The sequence below is a fragment of the Pelecanus crispus genome, chromosome 4 (assembly GCF_030463565.1).
Source record: "Pelecanus crispus isolate bPelCri1 chromosome 4, bPelCri1.pri, whole genome shotgun sequence".
In the NCBI taxonomy this organism is placed as follows: Eukaryota; Metazoa; Chordata; class Aves; order Pelecaniformes; family Pelecanidae; genus Pelecanus; species Pelecanus crispus.
Genome location: NC_134646.1, coordinates 26,316,332 through 26,330,099, shown reverse-complemented (window position 1 = coordinate 26,330,099; position 13,768 = coordinate 26,316,332). Strand labels below are relative to the sequence as shown.

Here is a 13,768-nt window from a genome sequence, read left to right as displayed (position 1 = left end):
CTTATTCCATTTTTTTTTAAGAACTTCTTTTAGAGAAGCTTTTCGAAACAGGAGAAAAGATGACTACATTTAGAGTGCAGAGAAGGCACAAGCAGACAGTAAGTTTCCACTTCTAATTAACAACTAAAATGTACTTCACTGTGGCAGTATTAGAATCTGAACTCTTAACTGAAATCACTGATTACTGCTAAGGATCACTTAAAGGTTTAGGTCAAGTCAAAAGTACTTTCACTTCTCACAGTTGGAGACTGGGAAACTTTGAGTAAGTACACTGGTACGTTAGTGTGGTGTTAACATCATGCTTATGCTTTTGAAGTAAGTAGCATATAAAAATAGTAAAGTCTCAGTACTTGCCTGGAATGCCATCTGGTGGTCCTCAGGGTTTAAAGTAAATTTGCAGATATAATTAATGGAGTGGCTTTTATTAATGACAACACATACAGCTTTGTGAGACCCTTGCCAGAAAGTCCAGGTCGAGGTTGGCAGGGATCATGGCAAGAATTTACAGACATGGCTGTATCTCTGTACTGCTCCTGTTGTGTGTATCTGTTGGATGGATGTCTGTTCTATGGGTGGGTTCTGTTCAGTTAAACAGTTGCTGATGGAAAAACTGAAAATGCTTAATGGCTCTAGATATTTATTAGCAGAGTTTTAAAATTTTCTGGATTTAAGTTAACCTAGGTAAAATCTTACAAGTAATAACCTAAAGAGGACTTTATATGGAAAAACTGTGCATGTCAAGTGGCTCATTAAAATTGTTTTTCATGTTTTAAAACTTTCTGAACTTCTGATCTGGAGAGTGAATGTATTTGTATTGAAAGTTGTGCAGAGTGGAGTGAGCCAATTCAGTGTGAATTTGTGTTTGATACAGCCCATTTCTCAGTCTGTTGCTACTTTTTATCAAAAGTCTCAGGAGGTGCTCAGCATGATCACACTAAAAGGGCTCAATCAAACCGGGCAAGTGAATTTTGGGGTGCTGGTCTTCCAGATCTTCAGTGTTGTCACCACCAGTGCTAGCAGTGCAGAGGCTTGTAGCACTGCTTTTTTTTCTTTTTTTTTTTAATTGTAATCAAAGCTTTTGTGTGTCTAGGACTGTTTGATGTTCTGTTCCTGTGGAGCAGCTAGAGCTAGCCATCTCCCTACAGCAATGAAGAACTATCGTTCCACTAAAACGCTTGGATAGCTTTCCTTCAAAACATTCTTTGAAAGAGCAGTTGACTTGCAGAGATGAAGTTTTATATCGGTATTAAAGATCTTTCTCACTCAAATGCTTTCTTACAGAGTTTGCTCCTACTTAACACTAGCTTTCCCTTAATTTCTCACATTCTTAGTAATTGCAGGAATGTTTGGCTCACAAAACATATGAGGCATTTAGCACCCAGCTCAACTGTTCTCTCTGGTTAATGTGTGTTTCTTTAATGCTAGGAGTAATGAGGATTTTGTGTGAAGATCACGCTACTGTTAACAAGACTGTTTCGGCGGATCTGATATATTTCAGACTTTATTTACCTATACAAGGAGTAAAAAGTACATGTTTTCAGCTTTTTTCCTACCATATGGTGAACATGTGAATGTATATTTTAAAAAAAAAAGTGCTATTCAAGAATAATGACTGCATAGAACTGGCACCAGGAGGGACTCTGTGTATGCAGAAACCCTGTCACCTCATCACGGCATCTCACATCCTGAAATAATGTGGGTTTGAGCAAGGCAGAGAGTTTGTGTATCTGTCTGACTTGTATCAAACATAAGTAAAGGCTTTAGGTAAGTTCATGTTCTCAGTTTTTCCTTGTGTCTTTGAAACAATGTGGCTGTAGGCCGCTTGGTTGAAGAAAGAAACTGAATTTCAGCCAAATGCAACTGGCTTATTCGCTTGAAAGGTTACTGATCTCCTGTTTTGCAATTACAGAAAGCATACTCTGCTGCAGCACAGTGCAGCAATCTAAACCTTTGTCCAAAGGTTGGTAAGTTTTGACCAGATAGCTTTTGAGAGTTTATTTTAGTAAATGTGTCTTTTGTGGTAGTAAATGTTTGTGTGGTCAATGAAGCAGCTAGCGTGGGTGTTTATTCATGCTGCAGAAAGCTTACTGAGGCTTAAGCTTAAAGGTGTCATGAGTTACAGCATTGATAACACCAGCAGAACTGTCTTGCTAGTAAGTGAATCATTTTGCATGGAAAAAGTGAGATACAGTAAAGAAGTATTAAGTTCCCACTTTTCACAGCACACACAGGTTTCAATTTCATACTGAGGTAAATCTGCAACTCTAACCTGATGCATACTGAGCAGCACCATCTTCACAAAGTGATCTTAAGTATTTTCATGAAAAGAAAATGCTAACATCTCATGTTGTACTTTTATAAATACAGTGGGTGCGCCTTCATATGGTCACACATAATCTATTATTTAGAAACGTGGGCATTCTTTTAAAATAACCTTCCCAAGCCTTGACTGACTTCCATAATCCTTGAAACAAGTAATAATTAATTTGTGATTCCCAGCTGATATCAAAGGAACGTGACGATCAATCTTGGTCTGGAAATAAGAGCAACTCTACCTAGAGCAGTCCCTGTACGTATAGCGAAGGCGCTAGCTGCTTCGGTACCTAGATCATAGCTGTCTTCAGCTGAGCTGTGTGAATGCTCCCCCGCCACTGTCAGAGGAGAGGTGCGGTTTATTTGGTTGGGGTTTATTTAAAGAAAAAAGCCAGGCTCTGGAGCTAGTCATCTCCACTAACTGTGAAGGAGTGTAGCTCAGCAGTGGGCACCCATCCTGTAAGCGCTTTATTCAGTCCAGCTGCCTGGCAGAACTTAGAGGCTAAAAATACTAAACATGGATCTTACTGCTGATCACTTTAAGTTGCTTGTTTTGAAGGCTGGATCCCCAGTTTCCAAGAAGATCGATGCTGTGCCTAAGGCTCGGTGGGGTTCCACAACTGTTTGCCCAGAGAGGTAGTGGAGTCACCATCCCTGGAAGTGTTCAAAAAACGGGTAGATGCGGCACTTCGGGAGATGGTTTAGTCTAGTCTACCCTTGATTGGTTTAGTTGTGGACTTGGTAGTGTAGGTTGGACTGGATGATCTTAAAGGTCTTTTCCAACCTAAACGATTCTATGATTCTATGATCAGCAGGGCTCTCACAGGCCCTGCTGCCTTCACTCATCGCCAGCTGTGCAGTCTTGTGCTCCTTGTGCACTCACTGGGGCTTGTCTCAGCCCACGGGAAGGTCGTTCAGAGAGCTTAACCAACAGGGACACTAACCTATTTTTGTTCAGTTCCCTGAAGTAGCTCACAGCAGGGTCTGATGAACACCCCTGCTGGCATGTAGAAGGGGTGGGAATGTTCAGCTGGGCAGGAGATGTCTCTGTTTGAATTCCTGCCCTCCCTCATTTGCATAACATGGAAAATGCCCCAGCCACCTCACTGGGGATGTTCCAGGTCCTGTAAGGGTTCGCATGACCTTGCAGAGAACCAGGAACCCCCAGTTTAAGCTACCCAGACTTGTATTCTCTGCTTTTTGGTCTGTATTGCACCTCTCTGGCAGTGCTCAAAGCCCCAGCAGAGGTGAGGCATCCCTGCTCTGTGGGATGTCATAAATGGCACTGATCCTGTTACAAGTAAGTAGATGCAAAATGAGGTTTTTTTAACACAAAGTTTATTGCACTGTGAGCCAGTGACAGAATTGAGCCCACAAACACTGTCTGCCTAATTTCAATACAATATTTTTCCATCGCATTTTGCAGGGGCCATGCATCCTCTCTTTCTGTCATGACCCAAACTGGGCTGCCCAGAGAGGATCGTGGAGGTTCTGCGATTCCCTTGGGCTCAATTAAGGTGAAGCGACACCAAACGATCAATTAAACACTTTATTGATGGCAAACACCAACCTGAACTTGGAAAGCATAACGGTAGGCAACCCGAACCAGGAAAGCGCAACGATAGGCAATGTCGGTTCTAATCCAAATACTTATAAAAGGAAAGGAAAGGAAAGGGAAGAAAGTGGAGAGGGAGATATCACCACCCCTGGACCCCGGGATGTCGATGACAAACGCGGCAGCCCCCCGGCGCTGGGCGCGCTGCTCCCGGAGCGCGAGGCCTCTGGCTGCACCGGCAGCGGGTGGGGGAGGCCGGCCAGGAGCAGGGGGGTGGCAGCAGCGCGGGGTCCTCTGGGGGTAGGGGTGCACACATGGCTCCTCAGAGTTGTCTCTTTGATAGGCCTCTAGTCTCGCCCCCCTTGAGGCTTGTTCCAGAATGTTCTCCGTCTGCGCAGGCGCCACTCTGGGGGGATGGGGGGTGGTCACGAGAGGTCTTTGGGGTTGTCATGAGCCCCTTCCTCAAATGAACTCGGCATGGCCTCTGGTCATCAGAGGTGGAACTGCAAATCCTCTGACATGCCTCCCAGCTCCGTGCCAGTCAGCTTCTCACCTGTGCCACAGTGGTGCTATGCAGGCCCCAATTTACTGCTGCGGAGACCTCATCTTGCCTCACCACAATGTTTAAGACATTAACTCTTTCAGTCTCTCACACTTTTCCACTCTTGTCTTTTCTTCTTTTTCCACATTTAATTTTCTACAGGAATTTGGGTTATTTACCCTCCCCAAATCTCAGAAGTTTCTCTGGGAGCAGGTGCGTCACATTCTTGGTTTAGGGCCAACAGAGCTGTTCTAGAAACTGAGGAAGAGTAGCTTGGGGAATGACTTCTGTTTATCTTCAATAGTGCGGAGTTCTGTGCTGCTTCCCATGCCTCTCTCATTTAGCAGGACCGTTCCTGTGTGTGCCTTCAGTGACCAGCTTGCTTTCTGAACGCTGGGTCCTCTGCAGTGCATGTCTGTATGACAAACGGCTTCAGGTTCCCTTGGGTTTGGGTCACAAAGTAATTGACAACATCCTGAAGGCTTGGGAGTGTCACCTGTTGCACCAAAACCAAGATAAAGCAAACAAACAAAAAACCCCACCAAATAAAACACACTGTGTGTGTTGAGAATACATTTTCAAAAACACGCTGGCAGACTGGGATCCCTAGCGATGTTTCTCAAACAACTGATACTGGATTTACATCCAGCATGTGGATGCAGTGAGGTCTAGGACAGCCCTCCGCAATCTGTGGTAACGTTTTGACCCTTGAACATATAACCCCTTCCCTTCCATCAAGTGAGTAAACAAAACCAAAAGGCAGATCGCTCTCTGTACTGTTCTTCAATGACTGCTGATGCTCTTTCAGCAGATGGTATAACACCAGATGCTTTTTCAAACCAACAGGATGTTTCTCAGGACATGAGTTAAACACGTCTTAAGAAAAATGGAAGAAAACTTTTAAACAACATAACAGGGTCTGTACAGCCCTGCTCACACTTCAGCTAAGCTAGTTTTATTTCTCCAAGTTACATGGAGTGCATTTTGAACTTCCTCTAGCTGCAACGAGAGCTCAGTTTTCAGACTTAGTACTGAAGCCTGAGTTGAAAAAAAAAAATTAAGCAATCTTGGGGGTTTCATGAATGGTCTGATTTTATTTTTGTTAGAAGATGATGATATGTGTTTTTTTCCTACTTTTCTAGTTCTTAAAAGGTAACTTGTTCTTTGAGATTAGGTTAGTTGGACTAACAAGAGAGGTGAACACTCCACATACTTTACTTTAACTCACAAATTATAGTTACAAATTTACTAGAGCTTTTCTGTTTTTCTGCAAAGTGCTATTTCTTATACCTGCTTAAGAATCTTCAAGGGAATTGCTCACTTACCTGTCTTTCCAATTCAATAACGTAACTTGTTCCTTTGGACATCACTTTGTAGTGCTTTATGCATGGGGCACTGAAAGAAAATGAAAGTTGGTATGCTGCCTGAAGTGAAATACTTTCTGATGTACCATTGTCATTATAAACTCCTTTGCAGGAGCAATGGGTGTGCCTTGTAATATCCCCAGAGCTTAGTGAAGGTGTGCCAGGGTTTTTTTTTTTTTCCCCTGTTTTAGTTTAGAAACACTGAGAATTGCAAATGTCATTCCTGGTGTCTCAGTTGCCTCTTGTTCTGAAGCTCTACAAAAGCCAAAACATGGCAACTCATTTGAAATGTGGTGTGTTTTTAGACTAAGTTACTGTTTGAAAATACTTGTCTCTCTTGTTTTTGTTGTTTGTTTTAAAGGGGCATGGCATGTTCCATTTTCATTCTGCGTGATGATTTCTTAAACTGAATGGAGTTTCATGGCATTTCTGTTTACCCAAAGAAATGGGCTTTTGCTGGCTGATCTTCATTGCTTCTTTGTTTAATCTAACTGGCTTTGGAGGAGGAGAGAACCAAGAAATCTGTCTCAGGGCTGCCCTCGCTGCCTCACTTACCTTTCTCAAAATAGCCTGAAGGCAAGGCATATGTTTCACATGCTAACTCTGGGTATTAAGAATTTGGCTTTAATACAGCACATACTAGTTAAGAATGGGATAACACATTGTGGAATCAACCTACTGCAGCTTGTGTTGGATAGTGATTGCGTAGTTCTTGCTATCACTGCCGGGACGCAGGATCAAATTCCCACATGAAGGGTTCTTTTCTAACATCTTTATTGCTTCTTGCCGAGATACTGCATAGAAGCACCTGCATAGAAAGGAGGAAGGAAACGGCATGAATGTGAGTTACGCTGGCATGGCCACGTCGTTCTGAGCTGCATGAAGAGATACGGTCTACCACGCTAACACCTCTTCACAATGCTAGGCTTATCCAGGGTAACTAGCCATGGCTGCCAAGAGGCATGACATCTGAAGGACTCTTGCTGATTAATGCTACTGTAGGAGCATAATTCAGGACAGCAGTGCTTTGGCATTCCCGGAGAGAAAGTGAAGCTTTCATACAGGTATGCTGCTTGCTGGACCCTTGGAAAGAATGTGAGAAGAGTAACCTGGACTTACCTTGAATTTCTCAATGGTAATCAACGTTTTGTCAGAAGGGCAGATAACAGCAGCCCAACGTGTAGCTTTCTGAAAAGTTTTTTAAACATAGCAATAGACTGCACTCAGCCTTTTCAAAACAAAGGGCACTGTAGGAAAGCTGCAGGAGTAATCTTTCCCTTAGGAAATCTCTGTAAAGGCCTCAAGGGAGACTTTGTTCATTGAATATTATACAACCCTTGTACAACAGCTGAATTTTGAACCTGTGCATGAAAATAATACTTTGAAAGAAGGGAAGGCTCTTTAGTCAGATTGGGGTTTGCATAGTTCAGTCAGAGCTTACGCTGGCATAGGGGTCAATGTACTGCTGGGAGGGCTTTCTCTGTTCAAGGATGCGCTGGAACAGTCGTTAAGCGTAATCCTTCTTTCCTTTTCCTTCTCTAGCACTTCATGCATTCTTGTAAGTTGCCCAGGTAGTAATGACTCATCTGGTGGAACTGACAGCTGAAAATGAACAGTGTAATTGAAAAGAAAGAGTGGACAAACATTGTGAGCTAATCTCTGAGCACAGCTGCTGTGTAGGAATCTTTCTTACCTGCTTTGTTTTAAGCAGCTGTGATAATCTGTAAGGTTTGGATTTGTCTCCGCTTTGAATAAAATGCTGCACATGCGTTTTTGTTAGAATAGTGAAATAAGGATATCTGTGTCCTGATTCAGAGGAAATGTGCATTGGCGGAAGTGGGAATGATGTAAGAATCCACAATGATATTTTGCAGTTGCTGCACTGCAAAAGGCTGTGTAAATGTGATTTAACCTATTTCAGCCATCCTCAGCTTTAAGTGATTCAGCTAGGCCAATGCAAAGTCATTTGTGAACAAACTTCATTTATTTTTTCCACTGGTCATTGAAAATGGCAAGACCTTCTTTGATAAAGTGCATTTAGCTAAGAAGAATAGTAGAATAAAACACAGGGCTGAGGGGTTCTCTCAGGTGTGCAGTTTGACCATTTTTTTGGTTATGTCTTTATCCCATGATAAAGACCTAGGGAGTTGTCTCTCTCAGAGCAGGCTCCCTTTTTCACAGCTGCAGGGCTTGTGCTAGAAGTCTTTTCTTCCTGGACAGCAAACAGTGGATTGGGAACTGTGTCTGACTAGGTACCATGGCAGTGTGTATTGCAGATGAGCTGGGGTTATATCAGCCTGAATTTTGCTCTCCTCAGGAAAACAAACACCCACCCCACCCCAAACCCAACCAAACCAAAACAAACACAACCCCTCAACAGTGCAGTGTGTGCAAACACCTCAGAAGTGAGGCTTTGTGCCTGTGGAAGCCAACTTCTGGCATGCATGAAGACAAAAGCCCCTTATAGACTCTCTTGGCATGAAGTGAGATAAAAAACTCTTCCATACCTTTGTTACAGTGAGAATAAAGCCCTTCCATTCTTTTCCACATTCACAGTTATTAGCCTGAAAGAACAGAAAATGACGGTGTAAGAACAACTACAGCAACCAAATAAAAGTATATTATTTCATGTGGAAGCCTCAAATAGCTCTCACCCTTTTAGAAGTACCATGCCTGGAAATTACCTCCCTGCGAAGCTACATCACACCCTGAAACCGTGCAATGCCCCAGTACTGCATGTTCAATTAGAGGGAGAGGACAGAGGTGGGAAGGTAAAAAAATCATATGCTCTGCTGGAGTCAAAGGAGAAGGTTATGTGGATCCAAGAAGAAGGCCAAGCTAAAGAAATAGGCGAGTCTCAAGCATAAAACCCTCTAGACAGTCCCTGAGGCACTACAGTCTGTATGGCTTCCGAGTCGTGGGGTGGTCAGATATTTTATCCCCTTCTTGGTTTTACAGATGACGTTGGCCCGCCAGTGTGGTAGTACTTCCTGCTTTCTCTTGTCTATTTTCTTGTTCAATTCTTTGCTCATTTCATATTCCCAGATACTCCTGAGGAAAACTTCTAATGCCTTGAGGGGGAGTTTCCCTGGTGTTACGTTCCTTTTCCCTGCCTCCCTCTCTGACCGCCTTTTGGTGCTGGCTGGCTGCAGGCTGTATGCTTACATGTCTGTCAAGCAGGTAGCTCTACTCCCACATCAAAATCGAGCTCTGAATATCTGTGGGAGGCGGAGTAAAGTACCGAGTGCTTACAAATCGCAGCTTTCCCCTTTTACCTTCAGTTCTAGTTCCCTGTTTGACAGCATCAGGATGAATCGTGCAGAGCCATTTTCATCTGGATAAACATTGGTTGCTGAGGTCAAAGATGATATATCTAATTTCTGCGAGTACTAAGGAGGGGGGAAAAGAGAAATAGCACAAGTTGTAATTTTCACCAAAAATCTAGCTGCTCTCCAAAGGAATTAGTTTAGAAGAAAATAGATTGAAACTTTTTTTTTTTTTGGCTAGAATTTGGGTTAAGTTTAACTGACAGACATGCCAAAGCTCAGTCCTTTGCTTCTGCTTACAGAAGCTCTTCTCACCAACAACATACCTTCTGGATTTTTCCCATCCTGATCTTCATAATCACAGACAGATTAAATCCATGAGACCCCTCCCCGAGTATTTGCTTTGTGACTCCAACTAAGCCCTCAGCCAGAGTACTCCATAATAATACCAAGCACTTTTTCCCCACTTGCATAAAGGAAAGTCCTGTTACACACCGTGATAATTTTGCCCTTGTACACAGCTGAGGAAAAAGCACTCAGTAAAATTATAGAGCAATGTGCATACATTTGTAGCTCAGGTGCCAAAAGAATGCTTAGTTTTTGTTTTGATGAGGCAAATTAGTATACTATAGTTTGTTTCACTCTGGCTTTTTTTGATCTCAGCCTTTCTGTTGCAATGTTCAGTACTATTTTTTGGACTATGCAGATGAGAGAGGAAAGGGTGCCAAGAGGTATCTGGAGTACATAAGGATTACTTGATGAAAATAACTGAGGCACTTAATCAGATGGGGAGTTACAAAGACAGCACATTACTCACTGTTGGGGCTTTCTTATCATCATAAAAGAAGAGCATAGTTCCTCTGAGTTCTGTCCAGTACACTCTAAATTCCTGTTAGAAAGGAGAAACTGTCAGTTTGTGAAGACTATCTTTTTAGCTCCCACAAAATGCTGAAATTGAAAGAACTGCTAAGAAAGAAACTGTGTCACTATATGTTAGTTATCAGTGTTTTAAAGATCGTTAAAGAGCAAATATGTATTTTGCAGGCAGTTTATGCAAAAAAAAGAAGTTCATTTAATAATTCTTTACAGGCAACAAGTTATATAGCCTCAGGCGTTGTTTTCTAGTATCCTAATCCAGCATGGATTAGGAAAGAAAACTTTACTTTTAACTAATTTAATGTTTTAAACATTTGTCAACAATTTGTCAACGAATTTAAAGGGAGTATGTAATGGAAGGAAAATATATTTTAAATGCCACTTTAAAATCTTGCTCTCCCTAAAAGGCATACAAATGGAAAACAGTGTGAGATGAATATGTGTAAAGACCCCAATCTCCTGAACTCCATTCTCTTGAAGTGCCTATTGCATTGAATTTTGGTCCTGCCACTTTACTTGCTATAAGGAGAAGATCATGGAGCTTGATGGTAGTGTGACCTATTAACTAGACTTCTTGCATTTGAAGTGGTATTTTATATGCTTTGTCTCTAAAGTACGTGTAGTAGTGTTTGTAAAACAACACCTTGCCAAGGTAAATACAATTGTGTGACTCTTCTAACTGTTCCCTCATGCAGTCGCGCCAGAGTGATGGGAAATGTTTTTCTGTTTTCATGTGCCCCTGAGAACTATAGCTGTTAGGGGACACTGAATTGGGAAGGCAACTTCTGTAAAACAGCAACTCTGTTCCTCTGTTCTAGTAGTTTTCAGTTTACTTACCTGTTTTGTGTTTGTTTGGGTTTTTTGTTGTTTGCTTTTTCTTTTTTTTGAGGTGGGGCTTTAAAACATAGTCACAAAGAAATAGAAGAAAAGAAATAACTTGTGAAGTCTGATAGGTCATACAATTTACGGTGAGCAACATTCCCTAGAAGTATCCTGCAGGCGATCCTTGCTCTTAACCCTGCTAGCTCCTAACTAGTCTTTCTGGTGGTTTCTGCCAAATTACTAGTGTAAAATTTCTGTAGCATTCAGCATCTGGACCCCAACCTCTGAGCACTGCAGTGTTGTGTTAAGGTAAATGGCCTTGCTAAACCATCTGTCCCTGGCAAGTTAATGAAGGCTGTGAATGCTCCCTGTGGTTTGGGGCTGCATGTCAAATTTTTGAACTGCACCTTATGAACTGGGCTTTCTGCCCTATGGAAATGTACTAACAGTAGTTGCCCAGGAGCACTTGTTATTGTTCCACAGCCATGAATATGTTTTTCGCTTGGGCATCTGGTCTCTCAAAAGCGATAATACACCTCGTCAGTCCCACGTAAGTCTCCTTAGATCGGCTGCATATTACTGCTCTCCCCTGTTAACTTTTTGTTATTCCAGTATGGTAGTTACTGAATTTCAGAAGGAGGGGAAAAAAAGGTTTTACACAAAAGGATATAAATAAAGGAATGTAACAGGGAGCTTTATTAAACTTGCAGGTGTTCTCCTGCTAGATACAACAAAGCAATGTGTTGAATAATTTCTAGTGTTGCAGAAGAATTAATAGTAAGATTATTAGTCTATGTTTCTCAGAGTTCCTGTTTTCTGTGGTACTTGGTTGCTCCTGTGGTACTTGGTTGTTCCTGTGTTTGTGAACCACCATGCTATTTTGGTCTTTTGATTGTATCTACCTTTAGCACTGCATGACTCTCATTTTACCTACTCTGTGCTTCTGCATCTACAGAAATGTGAGTGTAGGTAGGGTAAAAATTACTTTGTAACCCTAAGTACAAGGACTGTCATTATCAAGTGCTGAAAAGAGCAATCAGCTTGATTAGGGACACGCTCTGAACATACATGCTGTTGTAACATACACAAGCATGTAGGCATTTACACTTACTAACAAGAAAAAAAAAAGATGTGGAGAATCTCAGGTATACTTCAGGTGGTGTGTCACTGAAGACTTCAGGATGGATACTGTTCTCCAGTAAATAGAGGATGCATCAGAGCAATATAACCATGTCAAACTTTCCTCTTGGTATTAAAAATACCGCATTAGCTTTTCACCATGGTGGTAGCTATGAAATCAAACTCCACATTTCAGTAGGTAATAGTAAATTATAATGGGGTCCTGGAGATATTGATGGTTACCTTACATAATTTATTTTACACCCCCCCCCCCCCCCCAAATAATATGAACAGAAATAACTAGATGTCATTATTTCTGCGCAACCATTTGTGTCAACCATTGCTGACAGCATTTCAGCATTTCCCCCCACAAATGTGTAGCTCCCGGCAATACATTTTTAAAGAAATATTTCAACACATGCACTTCATGGGCCTGGACACCTTACCTGGCATCTTGAGTGCCGGACAGAGAGGTAACCCTGGAGGTACAAAGGCAGACCGGTGATCCTCTGCCTCTCCTGGAAGATTGGCCGGGGGGCTGGCTGAGGGGTTTCCTCAGGCTGTTTCCTAATGCCTCTCTGCATCCTTTGGAAAGCTCAGCAGGATACCTGGATATCCTCTGTTGCTGTGCTCTTCCCCCCCCCGCCACCGCCGTTGTTCTCAGTCCGCTCCGTATCAGGCTCAGCCAGAGGACTCGTCCCAGTGCGAGGGGCGGGAAGCAGCACCTTGAAGAGGAAGTCTCCCTCCTTGCTCTTAGGTCAGCGTACGCCACCGACTCGGCTTGGTGTACGGTCACGGGGGGAACCAGACTGGCTGGATTAGAAGGATCTGTTCCTTTAGAGTGTGCTCCTCGGGTTTGCTTGAGGGGAGACATTCAAATGATGAGCGTGCTGGTACGAAAGAGCATCATTACGGCGACGGGTGTCACCCGCAGGTCGTGGTGGAGAAGCCCGCTTTTTGTGGCTTACAGCGCTGGACCTTTCGTGGGCTGCTGCCGGCGGCGAGACTGCTCTCAGCTGCCGCTGAAATTATAGTCAATTTTTTCATTGGGAGTGTGGGTTAACTTTGGGACTGTCCGAGCTGAACTTTCTCTAGCAAATGGCTAGGGGGATTACAGGACACTAAAAGTAATATTGGAAATAAATCTACCTATGGCTGTTTATAACTGGCAAGGATAAATCAACTTCACAACGTGCGTGTAGGAAGACGACTTTCATTGTGAAAGAGCTCATATACCAAAGCCTTTAAAGAAATTGTGAAGGGAGATGGTAGTTCAGGAACAAAATGTTGGTCCTGATGAAATGAGGGGTGAAATTTCCAACAAGTTCACAGAGCCATGATGTTTAACTTAGTTTCTGGCCTTCCCCTTAGCTGTTAGAAAGAATAGGGAAGACTTGGTGTTTTGAGGCTGGTTGCTATTCCACAGAAAGCAAACATTATTAAAAAAAAAAAAAAAGCTTGTTTTTTGTTGAACATCTTCATGGTCTTTTCTGTTTCTCAGCTGCGTGTAGGTGTGAGGTGAGTACATAATTAGCCAGGAAGGTGATCTGCGATAGATCAGATAGCTGCCGACCGACTCTGGCAGAAGCGGGTTCAGCCCCTTATGTGAAAGTAAATAATCCGTGTCGTATCTCAACATGGCTGGAGACAGGCACATGTTCTCAGATCTTGCCTAAATTGCAGATTTTTGCACACATTCGGTTGTGTTTAAATGGCACAATTTGACTTTGCTGTTCAATGTTGCAGAAAAGCTAATGAGCATGGGTACCTGCACCTTTGCTTGGTGAGGCTGATGGGACAGCACATGGTCCACTCCTTGCCAGCACGTGATAAAAAGCATAATTTAAAGTTGTATTTAAGACTGTCTTTTGCAGATACTGTAAGATAGCGTGGCTATTGCGGCGTTATGTTC

At 42.6% G+C, this 13,768-nt stretch overlaps 1 protein-coding gene across 1 annotated transcript; it reads right to left on the bottom strand.

Moving 5' to 3' along the window:
* Window positions 1-4,776: 4,776 nt before the first annotated feature.
* On the bottom strand, window positions 4,777-12,440 carry STAP1 (signal transducing adaptor family member 1). Its single transcript, XM_009487900.2, has 8 exons — window positions 12,303-12,440; window positions 9,857-9,928; window positions 9,049-9,162; window positions 8,281-8,337; window positions 7,215-7,375; window positions 6,453-6,581; window positions 5,735-5,804; window positions 4,777-4,905 (listed from the first exon to the last, which is right to left on the bottom strand). Exons 1-8 carry the CDS (start codon window positions 12,438-12,440, stop codon window positions 4,777-4,779), a joined length of 870 nt encoding a protein of 289 aa, XP_009486175.2.
* Between the last annotated feature and the right edge of the window lie 1,328 nt (window positions 12,441-13,768).

Bases quoted from the DNA above. Each gene is read 5' to 3' on its own strand.
- STAP1 (XM_009487900.2), bottom strand. From the start codon at position 12,440: ATGCAGAGAGGCATTAGGAAACAGCCTGAGGAAACCCCTCAGCCAGCC. The intron at 5,805-6,452 runs GTAGGTTGATTC...ATTTTCTTTCAG, and splicing joins ACTATCCAACACAAGCTGCA to TGCCCCATGCATAAAGCACT. The intron at 4,906-5,734 runs GTAAGTGAGCAA...TTGGTGCAACAG, and splicing joins TTATTGAATTGGAAAGACAG to GTGACACTCCCAAGCCTTCA.